The sequence below is a fragment of the Podarcis muralis genome, chromosome 3 (assembly GCF_964188315.1).
Source record: "Podarcis muralis chromosome 3, rPodMur119.hap1.1, whole genome shotgun sequence".
NCBI classification, from domain to species: Eukaryota; Metazoa; Chordata; class Lepidosauria; order Squamata; family Lacertidae; genus Podarcis; species Podarcis muralis.
Window position 1 is genome coordinate 120,357,592 of NC_135657.1, and position 14,120 is coordinate 120,371,711.

Consider the following 14,120-nt stretch of genomic DNA (forward strand, 5'->3'; position numbering starts at 1 on the left):
CAAGGAGCCAAAGAGAATGATACGCTGTCATCTACAAAATTCCAACCCCAAAAAAGATGCAGAACTTATCCCGGATTTTCGGCACATGAAGTGACCTGGAGGCATTGGGGTCTTTCCAAAGGCGGCTTTATGTTGGGGCCAGAACAGGCCTAGAAAGAGGTTAGCTCAGCACCTGAAAAGGACAACCTCCCTCTCGGATTGCCCCCCACAGTAAACCTTCAAAGCTTGCCTTGAGAATGCAGTGGTACCTCAGGTTAAGTACTTAATTCGTTCCGGAGGTCCGTTCTTAACCTGAAACTGTTCTTAACCTGAAGCACCACTTTAGCTAATGGGGCCTCCTGCTGCTGCCACGCCACTGGAGCATGATTTCTGTTCTCATCCTGAAGCAAAGTTCTTAACCTGAAGCACTGTTTCTGGGTTCGCGGAGTCTGTAACCTGAAGCGTATGTAACCCGAGGTACCACTGTACTAAATTTCAGCTCCCATCTAATTCCACTACCCACTTACTTGAGTTCACCTCAACTAGTCTTTTATTATACCAAAAAATGTGGACTATCTAATAATATCACCAGATTACAATTATACTTTTAAAAATATCAAAAGGGGGGGTGAGATGAGTACAGACTTTGAACTGATCTGGTTAAGCCCTCCTTGACTGGGCTGTGCGTAACACTTGTCTATAAGGAAATAAACTGCAGCATAATTTCCTTTGATCTGAACAATAGCTTTTTAATCACAACTATTTCCAAGGGAGATGCAGCACACAGCGCTCACATTCTCCAGAAAGGAATTAACATTTCTAGACAGGGTGGGAAACAGGTATATTAACAATGAAGTTGTGAAACACTTTCACATGTTCTTACGGTAACCAGCAATATATATATGTTTTATCTTAAAGGATTTGCTATCAATTAAGCTTCACTACTGCACACACTTATGAAAATGGAAAGCACACTTGTTTAGAGGCAATGCCCTGAAGGTATTTTAGCAACATCTTCACATTTTGATGTTTTGTTTTAGTTCTAACTGTGCCACATCCAGGTAACTAGACAGTACCTGACCACAAGGCAGCCAAGTGGTGCAATTATTCATACTATTGGTAATAATCACGTCTGCATAGCTGCTGCATAAACCTCTAATTACAGAGTCAGGATATCCCCAAGGCTTGGGAAACAACATTAACTTCATAATACGAATTTAACAAGCTGAAACTCATACAAAGCTAAGAAATCTTTTAAGGAAGCATGGATCGTGCCAAATCTAGAATGGGGAAAAAAATCCACCCTTAAAATAAAGAGTTCTAAAATAATTTAAAATTTCCAATTTTAATATGGAAAGGATCTATTTTCTGGACCTGAATCAATGTTAAATGCAAACTAATAAATGTAATTAATTGTCATGTCATGGTGGGGGTCATCAAGTTCCACTCAAAGTGGGCATGTAGGTATCCAGTTGTCTTCAGTGTAAAAATACAACTATTGCTGTAGGCAAACATATAAACTATACACCACATTTACAAGGTTATAACTCAGGTTTCATCATCTAGTGATGGCTTAATAATAGCATTGTGCTTGGGTGTTCCACATACCCTGGGTGCAAAAGCTCCTCCACAGCATTCTCAACTTGCTCTATTCATGATAATTACAGACAGCATTTCTATAGCTGACAAGTCTTCTTCAGGTATCTGAAGGACTGTCACATGGATGCTTGTAGTCAACCTTGTGTCCTGCTGGTCCAGAGGGTAGGACATGAACCAATGGATTCAAATTACAAGAAATGAGATTCCAACTAAGCATGAGGAAGAACATTCTGATGACAAGAGATGTTTTGACAAATACCTTCCCTATATGTCATATAGAGGAGGGAGAAAGGTTGTTTTCTGCTGCTCCAGAGAAGCGGACACGGAGCAATGGATCCAAACTACAAGAAAGAATATTCCACCTAAACATTAGGAAGAACTTCCTGACAGTAAGAGCTGTTCAACAGTGGAATTTGCTGCCAAGGAGTGTGGTGGAGTCTCCTTCTTTGGAGGTCTTTAAGCAGAGGCTTGACAACCATATGTCAGGAGTGCTCTGATGGTGTTTCCTGCTTGGCAGGGGGTTGGACTCGATGGCCCTTGTGGTCTCTTCCAACTCTATGATTCTATGATTCTATGATTCTCCTTCATTGGAGGCTTTTAGCAAAAGCTAAAATAGTAAATTTAGCCAAAGTAAATTCAGATTAAAAGGCTACTAAGCCATTATTTTATTATTAATATCTCCCTTTTTCTCTTTCTTCTTTTTTCCTTTCTTTACTTTTTTTTGGGGGGTGTCCTCTATTCGGGGTCAATATTGGGGCAACAGGAAGGTGATGGATGGTTGCTGAAGGACCCTGTGTGAGAGGCAGGGAAAGGAAGAACTCTGAGGATAGGAGGATGGGAGAAGGGAAGATCTCAGGTGAGAGCTGGGAGGGACCACCCCTTTTTCTGTGTGAGACAAGGGTTAATATCTACCTTTGAGAGAGGACTTTGCATTTTCCTTTCACTTTCTTCCATTTTGTTTTCATTTAGATTAGCTTGTTATTGTATTGTACAATATTGTGAAAAAGCTTATTTAAAAAACTTCTGAGAAAAGAAAATCCCCATTGGTGCATAACTGATAGATATGTAAAATTGGGACAGAAGTCTGATCACCACAATAATTACACAAGGATCTTTTCATCTCTATTAAAACATGTATACAAACATTCTCTGTTCTTGTTCAAATTGATGAGACATGAAACATCTGCTTGAAGTACACAACTTTAATTAGCTCTTTGTTGGGAGTTGGGAGTTGGAAAATTAGTACTTCAAATTTGGAAGATGTGCACCAATCTAGTGTTCCAAATGTTTATTGTCCTCAAACATGCAATTTTAGACACGATTATATTAAAAAACAAGCAAACACACACACAAATATTTCTGCAACTAATCAGTCACTCATTTCCAAAAACAGTCCTTCTTCTCCTTCTTCTTTGGCGATCACTCGTAGCCAAGTAAGATTATCTTCCACGAACACGGTCTTAACAGTGAGTCTGTAAGTGACTGTGGAGGCCAATTCTGGATCCACACGTTCTTCCACAGCGGGGACATTGGTTTCCAGGCAGGAGTTTATCACGGAGGGAGTTTGCCAAAGCATGCCTTCCTCTTAGCATGTTTCTCCTTCATCCTGAGTTCGAGCATCTTCTAAGTCTTCTTCTTGGTAAAGGCTGTTCTCCGACTGGAGCGCTTGCAGGTGAGTGTTTCCCAATTGTCGGTGTTTATGCTAATTTTTAAAGTTTTACCTTGAGAAAGTCTTAAAACCTCTTTTGCTGACCACCAGCATTACACTTTCCATTTTTAAGTTCACAATGGAGTAGTTGCTTTAGAACACAATAATCAGGCATCTGAATAACATGACCAGTGTAATGAAGTTCAAGTTGAAAAATCATTGTTTCGACACTGGTGATCTTTGCTTCTTCTGTCATTTGCCTATCTTCCCATGTGATATGTAAAATTTTCCAGAGACAGTGTTGATGGAATCTTTCCAGGATCCATATAACTGCTTGGCAAGCAGGAAAAACATGTATACTAACAAAATATAACAAACATCCCTGAGTTCATTTTTTCCTCGTTCTGTATAGTACAGTGGTACCTCTAGTTACAAACTTCATTTGTTCCGGAGGTCTGTTCTTAACCTGAAAGTGTTCTTTACTAGAAGCATGCTTTCGCTAATGGGGCCTCTTCTTGCTGCTGCGCCGCCGGCACACGATTTCCGTTCTCATCCTGGGGCAAAGTTCTCAGCTCAAGGTAACTCTTCCAGGTTTGAAGTGTTTGTAACCTGAGGCTTTTGTAACTCAAGGTACCACTGTACTTGTGGAAGGGTGTGCATGCGCGTCTGTGTATATGAATGCACATGCACAAGCACATGCACTGTGAGCTGAAGTCAGGCTTAGCCATGCTATGCAGATGTAATGAAAACAACATGATTTGAAAGTAGCAGGTTAATTACTAACTTTAAGCTCTACTGCTTTCAAAGCATCTACTCTAAGCATTATTACATCTCGATCTAGCCCTGGGTGTCTGCACACAGTACAAGGTATTAAGGCTTGTATCCAAAGCAGCACCAGCAGAGTTCCAGCGGCGCAGCAGCACTTTCATTTCATCTCTCCTCCCCCCCCCATGCACCCCACAAAATCTTCTATGGAGAGCCCCCCCAACCCCAAGAGCCAATTTTCACGGCACACAGGTGGCTGCAGGGGAGAGAAGAGCAAGGGCTAGTTCCATTTTGCTAGTGCAAATCTTCTGTGCTAGCAGAATGTGAGAGTTAGATACTACCTTCTGCTTACCAACATTTTAAACTTTCAATTCTTTTCATTTTTAATGTCTCTTATGGGTGAAAAGATGCACTTGATACTGTGTGGCAGCTGCAAAATATAGTGATGCCTCAGTAGCCAGGAAATTGTCAAATGAAATTTCCAGTGGCCAGTCTCATTCCTTGCTACCCCACTAGCAGAAGAGAGAATACAAAATTGCTTAATGTGTGTATAATACGTCATAGTATTCAGCTTTTCTTTTTACATATTTTTAAAGAATAGATTATGTTTGCTCATCATGAGAGGAATAAAATAGACCAGAAACCTCTTGAGTGCTTTTCTTCAGTCAAGAGCCGTTTCCGTTTTCTGTTCAATTTCCCAAAGCTTCAGACGTCTGCATACGATGAAAGGAGATGGAGCCGGCAGAATGGAGACGGAGGCTTTGACAGCTGGCCCCCTACCCAGCAAAGCCCTAAAGCAGCTCCAAAGCTTTAGAGCCAGGCTAGTACCAAATAGTCCTGGCCAAAGCTCGCCAATATTGCAGTCATAGGAATGAATTTATATGAACTGAAGACTTATGCAAAAATATGGAAGCAGAAGGAGCCGAACCAAGTGTAACTCACATGAAAGTTTAGAGGAGCTGAAAGAGCGCTCAGTAATTGCCCGTGTGATATATTAATATGAAAGAGTCTTTGTTTGAAATACTGCACAGTTCACCAATGGGAAGAAAACATAGGAATACTCTGTGTTTATCCCATAGTAAAGCTTTCAAGTGTGCCTTTTACATTTAAACTTTATCTTCCCAGATGAATGCTTGTGATAGAAAACGTAGCAAATATCTGCAGCTTACGAAAAGAATTGATTGTCAGCGCGACCCAGCCAAAGTTAAACATTTTCAGTCTTCTCTGTTCTTAGAAGATAAATTTAAAAGAAGATTTCTCCATTTGATATCAGTGAGAGAGCTATTGTGACTGGATTGTAATATATGTCAACTTATTTAGACTAATTCCTAATTATTATTTTTTAAGCGCAAGAAACAATGCAACCAACAGCACGCATAAAAGATAAAGGGACCCCTGACCGTTAAGTCCAGTCGCGGACGACTCTGGGGTTGCAGCGCTCATCTCACTTTACTAGCCGAGGGAGCCGACATTTGTCCACAGACAGTTTTTCCGGATCATGTGGCCAGCATGACTCAGCCACTTCTGATGAAACCAGAGCAGCGCATGGAAACGCCGTTTACCTTCCTGCCAGAGTGGTACCTATTTATCTACTTGCACTTTTGGGTGTGATTTCGAACTTCTAGGTTGGCAGGAAACAACACACATAAACTACATTAAAAAACACACCCTTAGCTTAGTTAGTTAGTGCTTCACAAACAAATGCAGTGTGATGCAAGGAGCCAGAGAAGACTTCCGTGTCCAGGCTGGGGTTGTGTGTGGCTCTTCTCAGTCCTCTTTTTGCAGATCCTCTCCCCCATCTGCCTCCCCCACCCCTCCCTGCAAACAAGAGAGGGGCTGCTTGGTGTGTGGGAATCTTCAGAAGCAGATGCCAGGGCAAATCAACGTGTTACAGGGAAAGTGGAACTGAGAAATCTGCAGTGCAGAAACGAAAAGGACTGGGCTTGCACAACAATCCTAGGACCCCTGCCTTGCCGATCACAACACCTAAACATCTTCAAAAGGTTTTCAGTGAATAAATATAGAGTGCTTTATAAGGAGTAGTCAATCTTTGTGTAAAGATTGACTACTCCTTATACCTATGATACAGGGGTTTTTATGGGCTTGGGCACTGCCCAATTCAATAAAAGCCTAGAAATAGTGGTTTACTAGACATAAAGCCTCTCTTATTAAAGATGGAAATACTCAAATAGACTCGGCGTCTTGCAAAGCTATGCCTTCAAGTCCACAAAGTGAAAATCCCTCTCCTGGGATTTTTTTTAAAGATAGGGAACTAAAAAAAAAAAAACTTATAGAAAAAACCTTTTGAAAGGAGGAAAGAAAAAACTTAGGTTAACCTAAGTGTTTTTTAAAAAGCACACACATCTTAAGATAAACATTTAATAAGTTACTGGTTGACATATTTTAAAATAAGCGGAAAGATGATAGATTTACCTGTTGAAAAGGAAAAGGAAATTTAAAATTAAAGTAGATTTCGGAAGACCTAAAAATATTAAGCATTTTATCAGGCCACCAAGCTTTATCTTTAGGTAGCACATGTGCGAGAGAAGGATACCAATGGAAATTAAATGGATTTAAGCTACCATTTAAATAATTGGTGGTAATTTTCAATGTCTAAAAGGTTGGGGTTGCAGACACAGGAGCGGGAGGTCAACTCAGGGACTGGAGCCATTATTAAGGAGAGTATAATAAATCAGCTTTCTTATAGGAACAACTCTACCACACAAGCTTTCTAATAAGAGTTTTCAAGCCACATTTCCTCTAATAGATAAATATGAAAATGGAAAGCTTCAATTACCTGTTAACTTCACTTAGAAATACATGACTGAAATAAAAGCTGTGACTTTGGAATTAAAGGCAAATACAAATATATTCACCCATGGAATATGATATTTCTTTAAGAAAACACCATCTCACACATCCACAGAAAAGTAATCTTTTACGTTGTTAAATACTCATATTTATTACACTGCTGCTTTTATTACTTTAATTTTTATTAATTTAACATTTATATACCACTTTTCATTTTAAAAGTTGCTTAGATAAAACAAGCAATATTAACCTGACTCAACAACCGCCCCCCCCCCCCCCCGCCGCACAAACAAGCCACACTGCAATCAACTGAATGCAACCTGCCATGTTCAGGAGGCCCCTAATCTCTCGCATTATCAATAAAAATAAATGAATACATAAACAAAGGACCTACCCATGTGATGCTGACACGAATCCCTATACTAACAATAGGCAATAGAACAAAAGAACAATACCCCCCTCTCCGCCCCTTTTTGTGCCCAACTGCAAAATTTCTATGACGAAAGTGTCTCTCACTATATGTAAACTATCTGTGAAAAATACTATAAATTGAAAGTGAAGACAATAGATGTAGCTTTCTCTGCTTATCTGTTTAATTTATAAGACAAAAACTTTTTTAAAAAACTAATTAAAAAAAACAAGCAATATTAAATAATAACCACCATGCACCAAAATTAATTTGACCATTTTGTTTCATTCCTGCACACTGATCCCGTTAGCAGAGATGAAATGTGATTATTTAACTAATCAGGAGTTGGAAATGCAAGGACTCAACAAATTGTGACATTGCTAGAAGATCCTCAGGGACCCTTCCAACTCGACAATTCTGTGATTCCATTGTATGATTCCAGTTCCGGACTCTGGGGGTGCCTTTCCTGATCTGCTGTATACATTCCAGCTGATTCTCAAAAATTGTGTTTTTAAACAACTCCCACGTATTTTGGTCAAGATTTGACTCTCCTGACTTTGCGTTTTCTTTTTATCAATTCCCACATTTTTTTAAAGTTTTATCTTTTGAACTCAAATGTTACAGTGTTGGATTTTCTTAGAGAATGGCCATTTACATATATATTTAATTTAATAACACTATGGTCACTGTTCCTGATCCATTCAGCGCTTCCATCTTGCACCACATCCTGGGCACCCCTGAAGATGAAGCCCAGGGCCACCAACACTCCTCTAGTTGGTTCCATGGCCAACTGTTCCAGAGCACAATCCTTTACAGTGGGAAAGATTTTGGCATGATAATTCAGGAACAAAAATGCACTATAATAGCTTACTCCGTAGGTGCAAGAGGTACATTACAACTTAGTATTTTGATGGTATCTGATGCCTGAAAGGATCAATAAGATGATTTGCCATCTCTCCATGTAGCCTACCAAATTTAAAATGTCCAACCTCCTGCAATGCAGGAATATGGATCTGTCCCACACGGGGATTGAACCTGTGACCTTGGCATTATCAACACCACGTTCTAGCCAGCTGAGGAAGCTGGTGTGGTAAACGAAGAGTCAAAGATGCAACAGGCAAAGAAGCTTCAGTCTGGTTCCAACTCAGTACTGTGGCCACATCAAAATTATCACCAAACAGTATCTCAGACTACAACATAAAAAGAAAAGTTGGGAATGCACACCACTAAGACAACAAAAATGTTGCTTTGCCAAAAGGTCTTTGATTGCTGAATTGTCTAACTGTCAAAAGCAATTAAAAAACAACAACCCAGACAAATAAAATTAATTTCTTCTTGTTGTCAGGATTCTTAGGGGAGCTTGGACCAAACAAAGCTTTGTTTTCTTAATCTGCACTATCACAAAAAATGGTGGCAACTCAGTTGGGGGACTGCTGATGAATATCAAAACTGAAATGTTGAAAACAGAATGATTCCTGTTAGGTTTGGAATTTACAGTGCTTTCTACATTAGCAAACTAGCTCCCAAAACCACAATAAGTAATTTAATTCAGAGTGCAATGAATAAGCTGCTTGACAGGACAGAGCTGCCTCCTCCGGGGTCTCAAGGATGCTGGGCGGCCAAACGAGAAACGGCTTCAGCCTGCTTGGCATGCTATTCAAATTGTTTTTGCACAGAGACACCTGTCAAAGCGGGGAAAGATTAACAAGTGTACAGTATATAAACTAAAAAGATGACAAAACTCAAAGACAATTACTAATAATAGCAGCTTAAGATTTTTATTTTATTTTAGTTTTGCTATGTTTGTAGCTGATGTTGTACTATCCTTTGAAACAGCATTGTGTGATCACATAGCTGAACACAAATTCATTTGTATTTGGCTGGAAATGGGGGAGGGGGACAAAAAATTATTTCCCCCAATGTCTTCATAATGGTCAAACAAAACAAATTAAACTGGTCTGAATAAAAAACAATCAATATGTATACCAAAGAATGCCCTCACTTCCAGATTAAAGAACCAAGAAGAAATGTCAGAAAAGCCTTCATCCAATTAAAGTAGAAGAACATACATCTGAAGGCAGCCCCGTTTAGGGAAATTTTTAATGTCTGAAGTTTTATTCTGTTTAATATTTTGTTGGGAGCTGCCCAGAGTGGCTGGGGAAACCCAGCCAGATGGGTGGGCTATTATTATTATTATTATTATTATTATTATTATTATTATTATTACTATTTCACACACACTTTATTGTACCATCTGCTTTGTACCATCTCTAAAACAGGATATAAATTACAGTTCTTCAGTGCAGTTAAGTTCCATGGCAAATTAGCTGCCAGTTGCAATTATGTATATAGGAATAAAAAGAAACACAGTGATTTATTAGGTTTTTAGCAGAACATGCAAAGTATAATCTGCAAGAAATTATGCCACACTCTTCCTGCCTATCAAGGCAGGTGGTCAGATTGTCTCAAACTATTAATCAATGGAACTGTGATCAAAATAGCAAGTTCTGTAGAATTTCTAAAGATTTTAACCTTCATTTATCAATTGAAAGTTGTGAAATTGAAGCAATTCCTTTCCTTTCTTCCTTCCTTCCTTGCTCTCCATATTTGCACCCTGGTTTATTTACATGCAAACAGTCATGATCCTGAGCAGAGCCATTCTGACCCCAGAATGCAGCAGTGTGGCTGAGAACATAGAATTAATTTGTTTTGACTCATGCTAATAGTTCGATCACATGGTCCTCTTTATCCAGCTTAGAAATACAGGATGTTCAAAAGCAAAAGCAGCAAGTCCTCTGGCCTTAAAGGAATTTATAGAGAAAAAACACAGAGACCTCCCCATTTCCTATCACCTTTCACCATTTTGCTAACCACAGACTAAGCCTGCCAAGGAAAGGTACCAGGAATGTTATGCTTAATGATGTGCTATAAATTCTGCAACAACTTGGAGCATTTCAGTAAGTGATAGGGTTATGAACACATACAAACGATTTTGGATTTCCAGAAGATTAATACATCCAAACACTACAAGACCTGGTAACCTCGGATTATGCTATCAAAACTAGAGTGTTCGACTGCAGGGAAATACACTGAAGTATGGCAAGAATATCTGGATAGGAATGACAATAATATGCAATGTGGCCTGTGATATCATGACAGAGATGGGGAACGTGAATACAAGAGTATTAATGCACTGAAATACTGCGCATGTACGCCATAGCATGCATTATTAGGGAAAATAGCATGAAATATGTTGCATGAAATATAATAAAATAATTCATTTTTAGCTTGAAATATGTTTGTTATTGCTGTAGAATTTGTGGGGATTTGGGGTGGCACAACATAATGCTTGCCCTGACCCTAACACAATGTGAACATATACACTTGAATGGACTCAGGCCTTAAGCCAAATTTTTTTTGGGGGGGGAGAATAACCTACCTTCTTGGGCACATGTACAAACTGGAGAAACTACATGTGCACATTTCAACCAAGTGCACACACTCTTCCCCTAATCCCCAGCAATTAGGATTAGGTAAAGGGACCCCTGACCATTAGTTCCAGTCGTGACCGACTCTGGGATTGCGGTGCTCATCTCGCTTTATTGGCCGAGGGAGCCTCCGTACAGCTTCCGGGTCATGTGGCCAGCATAATAATAATAATAATAATAATAATAATAATTTATTATTTATACCCCGCCCATCTGGCTGGGCCTCCCCAGCCACTCTGGGCGGCTTCCATAAAAACCAAAAATACAATAAAATATCACATGTTAAAAACTTCCCTGAACAGGGCTGCCTTAAGATGTCTCTTGAATGTCAGGTAGTTATTTATCACTTTGACATCTGCTGGAAGGGCGTTCCACAGGGTGGGCGCCACTACCGAAAAGGCCCTCTGCCTGGTTCCCTGTAGCTTTGCTTCTCGCAATGAGGGAACCGCCAGAAGGCCCTCGGCACTGGATCTCAGCGTCCGGGCAGAATGATGGGGGTGGAGACGCTCCTTCAGGTATACTGGACCGAGGCCGTTTAGGGCTTTAAAGGTCAGCACCAACACTTTGAATTGTGCTCGGAAACGTACTGGGAGCCAATGCAAGTCTTTCAAGACCGGTGTTATATGGTCTCGGCGGCCGCTCCCAGTCACCAGTCTAGCTGCCGCATTCTGGATTAGTTGTAGTTTCCGAGTCACCTTCAAAGGTAGCCCCACGTAGAGTGCATTGCAGTAGTCCAAGCGGGAGATAACCAGAGCATGTACCACTCTGGCGAGACAGTCCGCAGGCAGATAGGGTCTCAGCCTACGTACCAGATGGAGCTGGTAAACAGCTGCCCTGGACACGGATTTGACCTGTGCCTCCATGGACAGCTGTGAGTCCAAAATGACTCCCAGGCTGCGCACCTGGTCCTTCAGGGGCACAGTTACCCCATTCAGGACCAGGGAATCCTCCACACCTGCCCGCCTCCTGTCCCCCAAAAACAGTACTTCTGTCTTGTCAGGATTCAACCTCAATCTGTTAGCCGCCATCCATCCTCCAACCGCCTCCAGACACTCACACAGGACCTTCACCGCCTTCACTGGTTCTGATTTAAAAGAGAGGTAGAGCTGGGTATCATCCGCATACTGATGAACACCCAGCCCAAACCTCCTGATGATCTCTCCCAGCGGCTGCATGTAAATGTTGAAAAGCATGGGGGAGAGGACAGAACCCTGAGGCACCCCACAAGTGAGAGCCCAGGGGTCTGAACACTCATCCCCCACCACCACTTTCTGAACACGGCCCAGGAGGAAGGAGCGGAACCACTGTATAACAGTGCCCCCAGCTCCCAGCCCCTCAAGACGGTCCAGAAGGATGCTGTGGTCGATGGTATCAAACGCCGCTGAGAGATCCAGCAGAACTAGGAAACAGCTCTCACCTTTGTCCCCCAGCCCACCGGAGATCATCAACCAGCATGACTAAGCTACTTCTTGCAAACCAGAGCAGTGCACGGAAACGCTGTTTACCTTCCCGCCAGAGCGATACCTATTTATCTACTTGCACTTGACGTGCTTTTGGACTGCTAGGTTGGCAGGAGCAGGGACTGAGCAACGGGAGCTCACCCCATTGCGGGGATTCGAACCAGCAACCTTCTGATCAGCAAGTCCTAGGCTCTGTGGTTTAACCCACAGCGCCACCCGCATCCCTTTTTGCAATTAGGATTAGGATCCTTCTATTAGCATATATGGATGGCTCGTACACCCCAGGTAGTGTGGTTGCTGACCTTGAGCCAGACATCCTGGAGAGTGAAGTCAAATGGGCCTTAGAAAGAACTGCAAATAACAAGACCAGTGGAAGTGATGACATTCCAGCTGTACTATTTAAAATTTTAAAAGCTGATGCTGTTAAGGTGCTACACTCAATATGCAAGTTTGGAAAACTCAGCAGTGGCCAGAGGATTGGAGAAGATCAGTCTACATCCCAATCCCAAAGAAGGGCAGTGCCAAAGAATGCTCCAACTACTGCACAATTGCACTCATTTCACACGCTAGCAAGGTTATGCTTAAAATTCTACAAGGAAGGCTCAAGCAGTATGTGGACCGAGAACTCCCAGAAGTGCAAGCTGGATTTAGAAGGAACCAGAGACCAAATTGCGCTGGATTATGGAGAAAGCTAGAGAGTTCCAGAAAGACATCTACTTCTGCTTCATTGACTATGCAAAAGCCTTTGACTGTGTCGACCACAGCAAACTATGGCAAGTTCTTAAAGAAATGGGAGTGCCTGATCACCTCATCTGTCTCCTGAGAAATCTCTATGTGGGACAAGAAGCTACAGTTAGAACTGGATATGGAACAACTGATTGGTTCAAAATTGGGAAAGGAGTACGGCAAGGCTGTATATTGTCTCCCTGCTTATTTAACTTATATGCAGAATTCATCATGCGAAAGGCTGGACTGGATGAATCCCAAACCGGAATTAAGATTGCCGGAAGAAATATCAGCAACCTCAGATATGCAGATGATACAACCTTGATGGCAGAAAGTGAAGAGGAATTAAAGAACCTTTTAATGACGGTGAAAGAGGAGAGCGCAAAATATGGTTTGAAGCTCAACATAAAAAACCCCCGAAGATCATGGCCACTGGGCCCATCACCTCCTGGCAAATAGAAGGGGAAGAAATGGAGGCAGTAAGAGATTTCGCTTTCTTGGGCTCCATGATCACTGCAGATGGTGACAGCAGCCATGAAATTAAAAGACGCCTGCTCCTTGGGAGAAAGGCGATGGCAAACCTAGACAGCATCTTAAAAAGCAGAGACATCACATTGCCAACAAAGGTCCGTATAGGTAAAGCTATGGTTTTCCCAGTAGTGATGTATGGAAGTGAGAGCTGGACCATAAAGAAGGCTGATCGCCGAAGAATTGATGCTTTTGAATTATGGTGCTGGAGGAGACTCTTGAGAGTCCCATGGAGTGCAAGAAGATCAAACCTCTCCATTCTTAAGGAAATCAGCCCTGAGTGCTCACTGGAAGGACAGATCGTGAAGCTGAGGCTCCAAGACTTTGGCCACCTCATGAGAAGAGAAGACTCCCTGGGAAAGACCCTGATGTTGGGAAAGATGGAGGGCACAAGGAGAAGGGGACGACAGAGGATGAGATGGTTGGATAGTGTTCTCGAAGCTACCAGCATGAGTTTGACTAAACTGTGGGAGGCAGTGGAAAACAGAAGTGCCTGGCGTGCTCTGGTCCATGGGGTCACGAAGAGTTGGACATGACTAAACGACTAAACAACAACAACAATTGGCATAATGGGCAAGAGTCATCCACCCCTTGATTCAGACCAATTTTTTCCAAGGTCCCTAACAACAACAGCAACAACTCCTAACTTTTACTCCTCCCATCTGACTGGGTTGCCCGAGCCACTCTGGATGGCTTCCAACATAATA

General features: G+C 41.7%; 2 protein-coding genes across 3 annotated transcripts in view; both read right to left on the minus strand.

The window, feature by feature from the left end:
- The window catches only part of SUPT3H (SPT3 homolog, SAGA and STAGA complex component), a 282,179-nt gene that overhangs the window by 193,029 nt on the left and 75,030 nt on the right, over positions 1–14,120 (minus strand). The window lies entirely within an intron of this gene.
- Positions 10,863–12,097, minus strand: LOC144327345 (uncharacterized). The gene has a single exon (XM_077926609.1). The coding sequence runs from the start codon at positions 11,890–11,892 to the stop codon at positions 10,975–10,977; it is 918 nt and encodes a 305-aa protein (XP_077782735.1). The 5' UTR covers positions 11,893–12,097; the 3' UTR covers positions 10,863–10,974.